A 13932-nucleotide genomic window follows, 5' to 3' on the forward strand; every position below is an offset into this window, starting at 1 on the left:
CCGAACACGCGAGCGAGTAATCATAGGATGTGTCGAGTCGTATGGCATCATTGCAGTATCCATGCTCACGTCACGTTAAAGTGGAATCACGTCAGCAACTTCAACATCGGTGGAAACGATTTGCGTGGAGTCATTCAGCGACATCTGATCCACGCTTGGCACCAATGCGTCTGTGTCGTCTTCGGTATCCAAGTGAGTCATGATGCGCGCAGGATCAGTTGTCTCAATAAATTTCACGGTGCGCACGATTTGCACCTTTCCTGTTGCCATGTTGAGGACGCGGTACCCCTTCACTCCTTCCTCATAACCCATGAACCGACACTTGAGCGTTTTTGCATCCAGCTTGCGGGCGCTTCTCGTCGGGGATGTGAGCGTATCCAGCTGCACCGACCACCTTCACGTGTTTGAGTTGTGGTTTGGAATGACTCACAATCTCGAAGGGTGTCTTCACATTGACCGAGTTGGGAATTCGATTGATGATTCAGGCCGCAGTGCTAACTGCCTTTGCCCACCACTTCCTGTCGACACACTCATGATAGTGCATACAGCGAGCCATCTCCACGAGGCTCCGATTCATCCGCTCAGCCAGTCCATTCTGCTGAGGTATGTACGGCACCGTCTTCTCATGCTTGCTGCCGCTGCGGTTGAGATGGCCTTAATCTCCCGGCGCGTGTACTCACCGCCGTTGTCCGAACGCAAGTGCTCGATTGTTTTGCCGGTTGCATTCTCTATTCCGGCCTTGTACGTTTTGAGCTTCGACAGTACTTCCGATTTGGCCTTCATGAAGTAGTGCGTAACGTGGCGTGAGTAGTCGTCAATGAATGTGACGATGTACGTACAACGACCAGATGTCGTGGTTTGCATCGGACCCATTACGTCCGTACGCACCAGGTCAAGCACACCGGCACTCTTGACGAGCTTCTCCGGATGTCTCGGGTAGTTGTCAGCCTTCATCTTGCCCATGCAGCAGCCTGCGCACACGTCGTCCCCGTGGACTTCTCCCGTGACGCGAGGCACTCCTTCTGCCATGGTCAGTAGTTCCTCGTAGCGCTTGTACGGGATGTGGCCAAGTCGGGCGTGCACAACAGCCCATGACTCCTTACGAGTAGTCGTTGCAACATGACACACCTCGCCCCCCACTGTCTTCAATTTGTAGATGTTTCCACAGCGCTTCGCCTCCATGACGGTAGCACCACCAAAGCTAAAGACACACTTGTTTTTGCTGAACTGCGCGGTGACGTCTTTCTCGGCCAGCTTCGCCGCCGAGATGAGGCTTCCTTCGACTAACTTCAGGGGATGTACAGGACATCCGACAGCGTGACAGACGTCCCGTCTATCAGCTTCATACCGACGGTGCTCTTTGCAACTGCGTCGATCTTCGTGCCATCCGCGATTGTGATACGGACTGGCGTCTTCAGCTCCTTCATGGACACGAACTTGTCTTGGACGCTGGTCATGTGCGAGCTTGCACCTGAGTCGACGAGCCATTCACTCTTGGTCATTGCACTCGTTGCCATGAACGAGAAGTCGGACGCTTTCTCTCGTGCCGCATGCCCTCATTCCTCGTCGGCCTTCTTCTTTACGGCACTCGAGCTCTCGGGGCCCTTGCTTCTTGCAGTAGAGGCACTTTCCCTTGAAACGTTGCTTGCCACCGAAATCTTTCTTCTTCGTAGCGAAAGCTTTCTCTTGAGCCGATGACGATTCATCCGAGGCTTGAACACCAGGGAGTGCTTGGATCGCGTAGGCCAACGTCACGTTGGGCGTGTTCTCGAGGACAGTACTGATCATCTTGTACTCGTCCGTCAAACTGTCAAGGAGCAACACGAGCTGGCGAGTCTCGTCCAGAATCTCACCGATCGTCTCCATTTGGAGGACGATCTCCTTGAACTGATCGACGTGGGAAGCGAACTTGGTTCCAGGCTCCATCTTGAAGTTGTTCAACTTCTTGACGAGAAGCCGGTTCTTGAGCGTCTTCTTGTTGAAGTGTTCCTTGAGCATCGTCCACGCATCAGCGGCAGTCAGTGCTCCACGGACGTAAACTTGGTACGTGAGACTCACGTCTCCAGCGATAACACCAAGTGCCTTCAGATCGTTGGTCTTCCATTCTGCCATGGAGCGATCACTCACTTGGTCTACCTCGGGCTTGATGATCTGCGGGAGCAGACCCTTACGAGCAAGCTTCATCCGCATGTCAAACTACCAGTGGAAGTAGCTGTCTTCCACGAGCTTGTCGATGTTGTCGGCGTAGCTTGGGCTCATAACCAATTGAGAGTATGCGTTCGAGGCTTGTAGTAGTCGAGGGTTAAGAAGAAATGAAATCCGAAAGTGTGTTTTATTGAGTTAGTTGTTCCTGGCTTGCTTTGCTAGCTCCTTTCTACTTTCCTCCGTAGTCCTCCTAATCACATGTAAATCCATAAACAAAACATACATTTCGTCGGCAGCGCCTATACTCGTCATAGGCGTTGGCAACGTAAATCACTTGCGTTTTGTATGTGCACTGGATATGCACAAATCCGACCCTGGCTTTAACCATGCCAATCATTTGGGATCAGCCAATCAGATATCTCCATTCGACCCACTTCAACTTATGACCCCTCAGGGCACGCTTGCCACGCACCAACCGCGTGCTCCAGGCACGTACCTAGAGGTAGGAACCCAGGCGAAGTGACGGCAAAGTGAAAATACAACAATCTCCCCAAGCCATTTCCGACATTGCCTTGCTCTTTCTGAGTATGCTTCTCACTGCATTTCATGGGGTCTTTAATCAACCCAAACCTTAGTCATTGAAACCTTTTATGATGTTATGGAAGGCACCCATTGCATAAACTCTCATTGATATTTGTTCGTTTTACCCCCAAGGATTGCTTGTACAAATTGAAGAATGCCATCACCCCCCCCCCTTTGAGGACGCACAACTCCCGTTCTTCGCCGGTTCCTTGGTGACTGCACCATGAAACAGCTATAATTAGCTCTGGGATGTAAGTAGCTAGATGCATTTGATGCATTTGATGCAGTCCCTGTCAAAATTGGCCTAATGGAGATGACGGTCATATCTGTCATTTTTTTAAATCATAAAAATGAAATTTAAAAGCTGGGCCAGCTCGTTGGTTAATAGGTACTACAAGCGTAATTTATATTATTTAAGAGATACACCCATAGTTTGATGCAATGCATAAGATGCGCATCAATACATTCTATCGTGCATCCAACTACGTGCATCCAACAACGCTAATTATAATGTCATTACTTACTAAGTGCCAGGTAGGTAGTACTCAAACTCTAGAGTTTTTTTCAAGCAAGGCGCGACTTTGTCGTGGAACGTAGACACTTCCAAAAACTAATATTGATACCCTGCACTGTGCGACCGTGAAGACAATGGCTTGATATTTTAGCGCTAAGCCTCGGCTTAAGTGGCCGTCACGTGCTGCAGCATCACTTGGTGTGTTCGAGGCGAGAGCATGTCTCCGGCATGCATGGAGTAGGTGGTGGGAATTGTGAACTTACCGTGGTCCGGAGTTTGCTGTTCCAAGCAATCAAAACGGAAGGTCGCTGATACGGAGGGTGCCAAGGGAAAGCAAAACTGAACTGGGAACCCGTCCGATAAAGCCTTCATGTATGCACCGTGATGGCAAAGTTAGCATTATGTAGTGAAACCGAACTTCAGCATCGTACCGCTGAGAAGAACTCCTGCACACTCTCAAATGCTCTCGTAGTTTTCGAGAATACCTCAATCACGGGGAGGAACTCTGACACCTGCATCACAGACGATAATGACAGTATGTCAACAAAGACAAATACACAATTGACAATGACAAAATTTACGCTGAGGGGAAATTGGTCGCTCATGTAGACAGTTGCAGGAAATAACTTCGTGATCTTGTGGCATGATGGCTGAGTGTGCACCATAATGCAGCGACGAGGGTGCAGAGCACGTAGCGACACGGGCAAACTCTCAATAGACAGTCCAAACCAGTCTTCAAATGTCATTTCCTCTTCTTTGACTTTTGTCTTCATGTCCCAGTCGTCAATTTCAGGGGAGTCTCTTTCTCCTACGGGGCTTATTACAAACCTCAGCCTCTTCGGTCTACATTCCAAACGAGCCATTGGAACTCCCTGCAGGCGAAAAAAAACAAGTCGCGAAAAACTTACCGAATAAGGGAGTATGAGTTGTCCCATGTGACAACAAGCGTGCCTATGCTGGCAGTCTTGAATGAACCGCTCTGCTCTTTTAAATGAGCCTGGGTACGTTGGAGAGGAATGATTTCGTCCCATTCATCCCCGTTGTTCTCTTGGAGAAAGCGAACACCAAAGATGATGTCACGCTTCTCAGTTGAAAACTTCCACACCACCTCCTCGCCCTTCGCCAGCTCCAGCGACACAACGTGATTGGATTTGGGATCAACCACCACCTCGGTATAGTGGTCTGCAGCTGCAGTCACTTCGGTCAACAATGATACTGCATTACACGCAGTCGATTGCTAATCATAATTCAAAAACAGTCAGAAAGCGGCAAATTGAGAATGCTGCCTCTACGTACTCGCTCGTCGATCGATTTTGGAGGCGGATGCTTCGGGTTGTGTGGCTTACGGTAGCGAAGCGATGCCTTCACACCGATCATGTCAACAACCCGCGTATCTTTCCAACAGCCAATGTCTTGTAGCATCGGAGTAGAAGAAAACCAAGCGCATTTCTTCTCGAAGGCAACATTGGATGCGTCGAAATCGGTCGTAACAATCGACGTGGTCATCAAGAAGTGCACCATCTCGTCGAGATCGAGCTCCGTCAGCTCCGTGTCAAGCTTCAGCAGATTAGTGCACGTCTCCGCCTCGTTATCCAGACACAGGAACTTCCCATCAGAACCTAGTAGTAAAAACGACAAGTCTCCTCGGTTCCACTTGCCGTTCTCGTAGCCCACTAAGGTTACATCGAAGCGGATATCCTGGGCCGCTTTCCAGATCTTCACCGTGTCCGATGGCAGCCAGCGAGAGACACCAGGAACCCACGTGGAAACATCGATGTGCATCTCACAATAAAAGTCGGGCACTTCAGCCAGGCGGGGACAAATGCTGTCAATCTTCTTCTGCAGAAGTGCAGGTGCTTGCTCTTTCTCTTCAAATAGACAACAAATTGTTGGAAGACTGTAGTGCCATCCATATCCCTTGAAAAGCGCTACAACTCACCTCGGCGAATAAGAAGCCGCATAATCTCTTCGTTTTCCGATACCAAGGCATGGTGAATGGCCTTCCAGCCTTCGGTATCACGAGACCGAACTCTTGCTCCAGCGTCCTACGAGTGGACCCAGCGAGTCAGTACTATTCTCCTCGTGCAGCATCGACGTTGCGGAGATCAGAGGGGCTTATACCAACAAAGACTTGACGATTGCTGTTGAGTTTCGATGAGCGAACTTCAGCGCCAGATGCAGTGCGCGATTACCTCGCACGTCTCGTGTCTCTAGCGCCGCCTGACCGTCAGTCTTTAGACACTCTCGGATCTGTAGCAAGTTCCCATTCTGTCCGTATCACGTAGAAATTAATTATCCGTGGCAATAAGGTGGTTGCAGCTGTAGCGCTGTCGGGACTGACCCAGAGAGCTATCTGGAGTGAGGTGGGCGCTAGGTCGATCGGATGAGCTCCATTGCTGACTGCATTCGAGCTCTTCGTCATCGTAAGGTATTGGCTGCGAAGGCGACAGCTTGGCTGGGACGAGTAGATGTTGAACCTTTCGTTTAAAATTTCATTGCTTTAGAATCTTTTCATTCCCTTTACATGAATAATCGATCTTCACAAGGATCCTGCTTGACAAAATGAGTTTCTCATGACATCAAACTGAAGGTGTAGCTGTACTGTAGCTGAAACTAGTCGATCTTGGGTGTGTGGTCGCTGCAGTCTATGCACCGCGGTTGGCGACCGCAGATGAAGTGACAGCGATTTACTGTGAGAGACAAAACATGAAAAAGGTGTATTTATTTTTGTTTCATCGAGCGAATGGTTCGCTGGCGTGTATCAAAGTTCCAGGTCAACAAGTTGAAGTTGACAAACTGGTGGTTACATGTATTCGACAATGGTCATTATCCTACTCCCGTAACATCACTATCGCAAAATACATGCCAGCGTAACCAGAATCTGCCCCACAGCACCAAGAAATCCTACCAGGTCCTGAGGGTGGTTACTACTGCCACGCGTGCCGTGCCATGAGACCAGAAATTGATCCATGGCATGACGTGGTTAGCTATAGGTAAGCCAGGAATGCTATTAGAGATCATGCCAACAGGCAAGTAGCACAATACACTTCACCTTATATAAAGAAGTCCTACATGTACCAGTAATGCGTTGGTGCTCGGATCCATAAGTCGATGCTGGTGGAAAAAAATTGCAATTTGGGTAGTTCCTACTCTCAAGTCATTAAAACTGTTTTGAAAGCCACTTGTATTTTTAAGATCCCTACGATTCACAATAGTAGCCTCTTCATACTAACCTGCAGTACTTTACAATGCAAAGTTAACTCCATCCGACACTTGAGAATAACATAATTTCAAGAGTTTTACGTGATAAGGCTTCGTTATAAGATCGGTAATGTGTTTTTGTTTTCTGATGACTTTAAACAGGTAAATTGAAGACCATTTAGCATCAGCTCAAAGGATACCTTTAGCCTTCAGGCCTCAAAACGGCTGAAACAACAATTACCACATCAGAGCGCAAGACTGGCAAAAACACGCTGACATTTTTATTGTAGTAGAACTTTGACTAGCGCTACCTTGATATGGCAAACCTAGCATCAATAATGAAGGCATACAAGCCTCTAAAGCAGCAGAGCTGCGACCCAATTGCCATCAACCCTTTTTCGTAAAGCAAAGAGGCAACATCAATAACTAGAAAATAGTATGTTTCCATCATTTCTGTCCTTAAAGCTAAAAAGTCGTATCTTAGCTCCTGCAATTAGGGCATCTCCAGCGGCAGGTCTTAAAGGCGGTTTTATGCCAAATGTAGCGCAGTTGAGACTTAGCTCGAGTCTTATGTCCACAGCGGCAGGTCCTAACGAGAGTCTTAACTTCACCAGGTCCCAAATGTCTTCCTCGAGGTCTCAAGTTAAGACTTCAGTTCTATAGGATTGTGTGGTTCACACACTTCGACAAGAGCGCGAAGATTCGAGCATTTCAAAGGCACGCAACACACCAGTACAAAGATCTCATGGGGAAGGGAGCTGAATGGAGTGCCGCTGAGACCGTACAGCTGTGCAGGTCGTGGCTGGCGACGTCCCTGGACCCAGTGCGAGGCGCGAGTCAGAAGAAAACACATTTTACAGCTGAATTTACACGCATTGGTTGGAACACAAACCAGTGGAAGCAGACTCTCGTTCTGAGAGCGCCATCGTGGCCAGATGGAAGAAATTGCTGCCTGAGGTGACTAAGTTTTCTGGTCTGTACTCGAAGTTGAAGAGCAGAGAGCGCTCGGGTTGGAACGAAGACATGTACGTGAAGAGCACAAAGGAGCTCTACGCTGATCGCCACAAAAAGGAGTTCGAGTTTTTGAGCGCGTGGGAGACTTTGAAGGACACGCCAAAATGGACAAGCCAGCTGACATCTAGCGGTGGCACAAAACGCAGCGCAGCGGAAGCCCCAGGGGTGGTCCGATCAATTGGGGTGAAGAAAGCGAAGGCGGGAAAATAGCAAGGGTCTGATGTACCTGATCATGTTCACGAGCGGTTTGTAGCTGCATCGGAAAAAAAGCTGCAATCCTCGAACAGCAGTTGCACTACAGCATTTTCATGCAGTCCCCAGGCAGCGAGGAATCTAAGGTGTATTTTGCGCTGCAGCGCAAAACCGTTCTGGCTGCTTACCTCGCTGCCAACACGGCTGGTTCAGATTCCTCCAACGCTAACTCGAGTGGTGGTAATGACACTGGGGCTTCTACAGAAGCAGACAGCAATACGATGGAACTGGTTGGTACTGCAATACTGGAGTCAGCGTTGCTGTAGCGAACACTTTAGGCATGACAGGATCGCAATTATTGATTGTCGCCAAAGCTTTTCCAAATGTTTTCAGTCAAATCACCACGCAGCTCATAGTGCACAATATCATCTTCAGTAATTTTCAATACTTGGGCAAGGTCGGTGACTGGACACTCTGCTGTTTGCTCCGGGTGGGCAGGACTTACCCACTTGTCCTTCCACAGATAATTGTTATTCAGCGTGCTGTCGCCCAGTTCGTCTTCGACGATCATATTGTGGAGAATAATACATGTCATTATTACATCACCGATTGCTGTTGGGCTCCACAGCTTGCATGGTACCGCTATGATCCGAAAGCGTTGCTGCAGAACGCCAAATGCACGTTCGACGTCCTTGCGAACTGCTTCATGTTTTTTAGCGAGGCGCCGACTTTTTTGCGTCCTTGGTTCGCTGATACTCTTCTGAAAAATCGCCCAGGATGAATATTCCGTCTGTGAGATAGTATGGCTGCTTGTACGTGGCCCCGTTGACTGTAAAAGAAACGTGTGGGCCAATTTTATTCACTAGATCATCCAGAAGTGGAGATCGCTCTAATACGTTCAAGTCGTTGTTTGATCCAGGCGTCCCAAAAAACGCATGCCAAATCCACAGTGACGCTACGGCCTCGAGAATTATTGTCGACTCCTTTTCCTTGCACCAGCCCATGCGATGGGGCAATTTTTCCATGTCCAGTGCATGCAGTCCAGACTGCCGATCATACCAGGGAATCCACGTGCTGCGTTCTCGTCTAACTATGTCTCCAGGTCGTGCTGTGTCGGCTTACGTAAGTACTCCGGCCCAAACAATCGTCTGATGCTGCTGCAAAATATTTTCATTGTCTCCAACATAGTCGATTCGGCCATGCGAATCAGTTCATCTAACTGGTCTGCACATGCTTAAGCTAGCATTCGTAGCGCACACGTCACTTTTTGTTCTGGTAGAAAACCAGGCAAGCCCGTAGCATCCAGCTTCTGCTGGAAGTAGTTGCAGCTATCGTCGGCAACAAGGGCAGCAACGATAGTCTCAAAAAGACTTTTGCGCATACGGAAGCGCCTTCTAAACTCATCTGCAATAGATTATACAACCTGTCAGACGGATGAGAGCTCCACAAGAGTGCTGTGAGCTTACCAGCATTGTAGGTGGGTTTGTCCGCCAAATAATCGGCTACCAGTTTCGCTCCCCACTGCTCCCGACCCCGCGCCCTGTCCGCACGCTTCCCCTCACTGGAACCTCCATGCTTGTGCTTTGCTCTCTTCTGGGCTGGGAGCAGATGCGCGCGCCAGTAGAACTCGTCGTCAGAGTCGCTTGCAGTGGCAGCATCCAGTAGGCCGTGGCACACGGGGAGACCTTCCATGCTTGTCTCAGCGATCGATCGCTACTGATTGGTCGAAACGCCTCGCGTAGGACTCGTGATAAAACTTGCCGTTGCAAGTAGGTGGTGAAATGCGAAGTCTTATGTAAAGCCGACGTCTTAAAGCCCCTTATTTTTCCCTATAAAACTCAGCGTTAAAACTTACCGCTGGAGATGCCCTTAGGACCGTCATTTGCATAGCTGAAAATGGCAGCCCCTGCCGGGTGTTTGTGGCTTCTCTCCGTTGACTTGGGCAGCAGCGTCGAGCCATGTTCTTGCTCTCCTTTTTAAGCGACGGTCTGCAGCCCCGAGTCGATCCCGGGGACAGCGTCGCCTCTGCAGGCGTCAGTCAAACGAACTACGGAGAAATTAAATGCCTTCAATTTCATTTTAATGACCAATCACTTGCCGCTACTTCAGCGTATCTCGATACAAGTCGTTGGCATGCAACACGGCTGTGAAAATTAAATGTTGGATTAATAATTTAATTCAAAATTTAATTTTCACAGCCGTCAAATATGAGCTAATAATATTAGCTCAGATTTGACCAAAATTAATAATTCACCATTTTTCTTAAAGGGGCTTCATGGTGTGGGGTATTTTATTTAAAGAGCGGTTAAGCGTTTTAAGGCGTCCTGTGGTCTATATTGCAAAGTGTGGCACACAATTAAACGTATTTTTCGTTTTCGAGTTGATTTCTAAGCTCAAATTAATTCCAAAACAATTGGAAAAATTTAATTGTTAGAAATTAACAGCCCAATTTTATAATCCCGATGTATTGATCAAATAATAAAATTTTGAGCATGACCAAGTGGTATGATGAATATCGAAGTGCTGGGCGGGAGGCAACGTTGCTGGTGCTGGTATGCGATCGCTGGCTTGAATAGCTTCGATCGACTCAGTTGGCAGTAGGACTCCACCTCCGTTGGGTGGCTTGTATATTTTGCTTTACATGTTAATTTCGGTATCACTTTTGGATCTTTTCGCAAGGCTCTCTTACTGTTTGCACTTTTTGTACGATACTTTGTTGCCTGCATCACCTTGTCCTCGTAAGGACTCACTCGGAAAAGCCAAGTCGGACGCCCAACGCTCAAGGCTGCGAGACAGTTGAGCGTATCGCTTGGATTCGTGACTACTTTCGTGTCCGTGGCGGCGTTGTTGCCGCAGCAATGACTGACGACCCTTGCGCATAACATGAATGACGTCGTATACTGATGGCCCGATCTCAGGGTTGTTCAACCCTGCTTGCCTTGGTGCTGCGTGAAAGTTCATACCCGGCAAGGGTGTGGATGACACGACTTGGATTTCTTCATCTTTTCGTCGGCGCATCAGGATCTGCAGTTTCTGTCGGCCCAGTCGCAGACGTAGCTCGAGATCGCGAGTCCGGATATCACTCTGAAGCTAATATCAAGGATTGAGGTTGTCAGGTTCGATTAAGGAAAAAAAATATGCAATATAGTGCAAGAGTACCTACCTCTCCCACGTCAAAGAAGTCATGTTGAATGTAGGAATCCGCGACGCCAGGATAGACCGCTTTATGCAAGGTATAGTTATATATTTTGCAGTAATACTCGGCATCGCCTTCAGAGAACAAGGGCGTACTCAGTTGAAGAAGTTGCTTGAGTTCTCTGGTTGCACAATTCTCGGTATCCAGTATTTCTTCGGAAACATGTACCAAGCGCCGTAGCTCTCGGTGAGATTCCTCGAGATCACTTACAGAAGTTATTCCATTCGCGATTCCAGCTAACCTTGTCTGTCTCAAAACCTCTGTCTGATACACATGGTTGGATGAGGTATTGATGACGTGCTCGTAGAATGCCTCGATAGATTGCGGCAAGTGTCTTGTTGACAGCTCCTTGGTAAAATATACAAAGTGTCAGTGTGCATATGATAGAGCACCTAAAGTATTGCTGCAACTACATGTAGAGTACCTCTAAAAGGGAGCTAGATACCAGAATCACGCGCTTTGTCCTTTCGACAAGCGCCTCGGTTTCCACTATAAACCTTTCTTCTTTCACACGGCATTCGTTCGGTGTGTATTGCCTCCATTCGTCAGCTTCGAGATAGCGCTAATGAAAGGAAGTAGCCGTTAGATAGATGAAATTAAGCAAAACCTGCCATGAGAGCAAACCTGGACAGACGTATGCCACATGCAAAGGTTGCTGTCATTTTGACTGTCTTGGAACTCTCGCGAGATGATACAGGAGCGCCACATGCAGCACGGGCCAAGCATGTCTTGCAATCCTTGGATCTTGAAGTTTTGTGTTGTTTTAAGCTGTCGTGAAGACCCAAGCTAGGTAGAAGAAATGGCACACTAGTTTGACAGCAAATACGGATGAAGATTAGTACCTCGAGTAACAGTAGCCCCGCACGCCTATACTTGCCTCGATGAAAACAAAATCTGCGTCTCGAAAATCCAGGAGCAAGTCCTCTTGATTTCCTGTGATGTTGCTCTGCTTCCAGAATCCACGAGGATTCTTGATAACACAGAATCGAGCACCTGCCGGCTGGTTCGAGCCCGATTTTCGGCATGGTATTAATGTATTCACGGCATCCGAAAGTGCCAAGCTTGTCAACTGCTGGTTAGAATCCGAAGCATGCGTCAGCGCATGTCTTCCTCGAACGGCATAAACCAATAGAAGCTCATGGATTGCACTATCACTCAATGCGAGCATAGAGACTTTCGATGGAGGCGCGATAGCTGCGTCCTGCTGCTCTTTACTTTTTCCAAGACAAGAGACCACCGGGACGTAAAGGGATGTAAGACATCCTTCACCAAAGAGTGCACTCGGATAACTGTTGTAAAGGAAGAATGGAACAGGTAAGATGGTAGGAACAAGGCGATAGAAAGATGAGCCGATGCATGAAAAAATCGTACAGGTTTCTCAGGACGGCAGCATCTACCCCCGGCAGCATCGCGAGAAAACACTGGGAATAATAATGTGTCTGCACAAGTTGGAGTACTGACGCACGAGCAAATACACTGGGATCGTTTAGTCCGCTTGAAGTATCGTCACCAGACTGCATTTTTCGATGGGCGAAGATTGTATCCGCACAATAACCTTTCTTTCGTTGACGAGTGCGCTCAAAGATCGCACTAATCTCTCGAAGCGATCTCCGAGCCGATGCCAGCACTGTCTGGTCTATTGGACACGTCGCTGATTCATTATCCGAAACAGCACTGGTAGCATAATTCTGCGTAATCGCCGCGATTTTTTGCTCGTACTCGGCTATATCAAAGTAAATATTAAAATCTGCAACACTGACGTGTTGCAGCCAATCTTTTCTCGTTGTGACATCATCAGAAAATCGACCTGGAGAATGGGACTGAGCTGGCAGCATCCACTGAATATAAATGGAACTCAGCGGAACGTCACACGCTGCACCAGGAAACTGTAGCGTACCTCCAGAATTCAATTGTCGAAATGCCGAGCAGATTCCATCACAAGTAGAAAAGTCTGGCTTCGATTCGGACGCTGCAGCTTCTCTAGACGGTGGAAGCCGACGTGTTCGGCGGGCAGATGATGAAGATTTAACTCGTCGAGTTTTAAAAGAACTCGCCTGGCTCATCAACTTTCCCAGCTCTTCTGTCCACATCTCAGATGCAGACCTGCCGAAATGTAGGGAAGGCGCGAATCTGCCGCTCGTTTTGGACGATCGGTGAGCTGGAGTTGCTCTGCGCAGAGATATGACTGATCGTATTGTCAACTCTTCTCCATTTCCCATCACGGGGCCTTGCTCACGAAGCACCCTGTAGAGAACTGCCCTTACTGACAACTTGCTGGCCCTTGTCTGATTTGCTGAGTTGGAGCATTTGCTACTCTTGTCGCCTGGGGCGAGCAGTGAAACAACGACATCTCCAGCGCAATCCTGCTGCAACCGAGCCAAAAAGAATTGCCATTCGTAGCGACAACGCAAGTCTTCTGCCTATACTCGAGGGCATACCCAGAAAAACGACAGTCGTGTCAGATTGCCATGGCAAAGCATCGTAAATGGAAAAGTATAGGATATTGGCAATTTACCATACTTCAGACTCCTGCGTGGTGTGTGCAGATATACTTTCCATGCGAATCAGCGCCTTCTTCATCTCTGCAATGCACTCATAATTAAGTGCCTGTGCACAGATCACCGTTAGACGTCTGAATACAGATCACACCCATCCAAATAGGCTGTATCCAACCTGCAGCCTGGCTGTTGCCTTGGTGTGGGTCTCTTTTAAATATAACTGGAACTCGTGGTTGATTGTGGAGACGTCCTGCAGCGCCGCACCACATTCAGCTTTCCCTACAGCATCCAGCTGCTGCTTCCGTCTTCGCTTTGCTTCTCGCGTCCTTCTCACACCCAGTCGCTTACGTCTCAGCATTGCCAGCCTAATATCAATCGCATTGTGTCAAATTTCTTGTACAAAGCAGCGGTGAACCCTTGGGTCAGCAGCCCCAAGAGACATCAGCAGCGTATTCGATGCGGTTTGTGATGAAGCAGTCAGTGGAGACGAGTAGTCTGGCGGGTTGTTACCAGGTGTGGCGCTGTCAACCGCGGGCTCGATATCGGCAAGACGATTACGCAGGGCATCGAAGAAAAGCCCCGGGAATACG

General features: G+C 48.4%; 3 protein-coding genes across 3 annotated transcripts; all 3 read right to left on the reverse strand.

The window, feature by feature from the left end:
• Window positions 1–3660: 3660 nt before the first annotated feature.
• PITG_01487 (uncharacterized protein) lies at window positions 3661–5508 on the reverse strand (the record flags this gene model as incomplete). Its single annotated transcript, XM_002908102.1, has 7 exons — window positions 3661–3753; window positions 3823–4084; window positions 4150–4478; window positions 4538–5109; window positions 5181–5286; window positions 5363–5442; window positions 5484–5508. The coding sequence occupies 7 exons, from the start codon at window positions 5506–5508 to the stop codon at window positions 3661–3663; spliced, it is 1467 nt and encodes a 488-aa protein (XP_002908148.1).
• Window positions 5509–10373: 4865 nt separating this feature from the next.
• Window positions 10374–11570, reverse strand: PITG_01488 (uncharacterized protein; the record flags this gene model as incomplete). Its single annotated transcript, XM_002908103.1, has 7 exons — window positions 10374–10383; window positions 10443–10738; window positions 10812–10870; window positions 10940–11039; window positions 11103–11192; window positions 11269–11406; window positions 11469–11570. The coding sequence occupies 7 exons, from the start codon at window positions 11568–11570 to the stop codon at window positions 10374–10376; spliced, it is 795 nt and encodes a 264-aa protein (XP_002908149.1).
• Window positions 11571–12935: 1365 nt separating this feature from the next.
• Window positions 12936–13700, reverse strand: PITG_01489 (uncharacterized protein; the record flags this gene model as incomplete). Its single annotated transcript, XM_002908104.1, has 2 exons — window positions 12936–13013; window positions 13518–13700. 2 exons carry the CDS (start codon window positions 13698–13700, stop codon window positions 12936–12938), a joined length of 261 nt encoding a protein of 86 aa, XP_002908150.1.
• Between the last annotated feature and the right edge of the window lie 232 nt (window positions 13701–13932).

The sequence above is a fragment of the Phytophthora infestans genome, genomic scaffold (genome assembly GCF_000142945.1).
Source record: "Phytophthora infestans T30-4 supercont1.2 genomic scaffold, whole genome shotgun sequence".
NCBI lineage: Eukaryota > Oomycota > Peronosporomycetes > Peronosporales > Peronosporaceae > Phytophthora > Phytophthora infestans.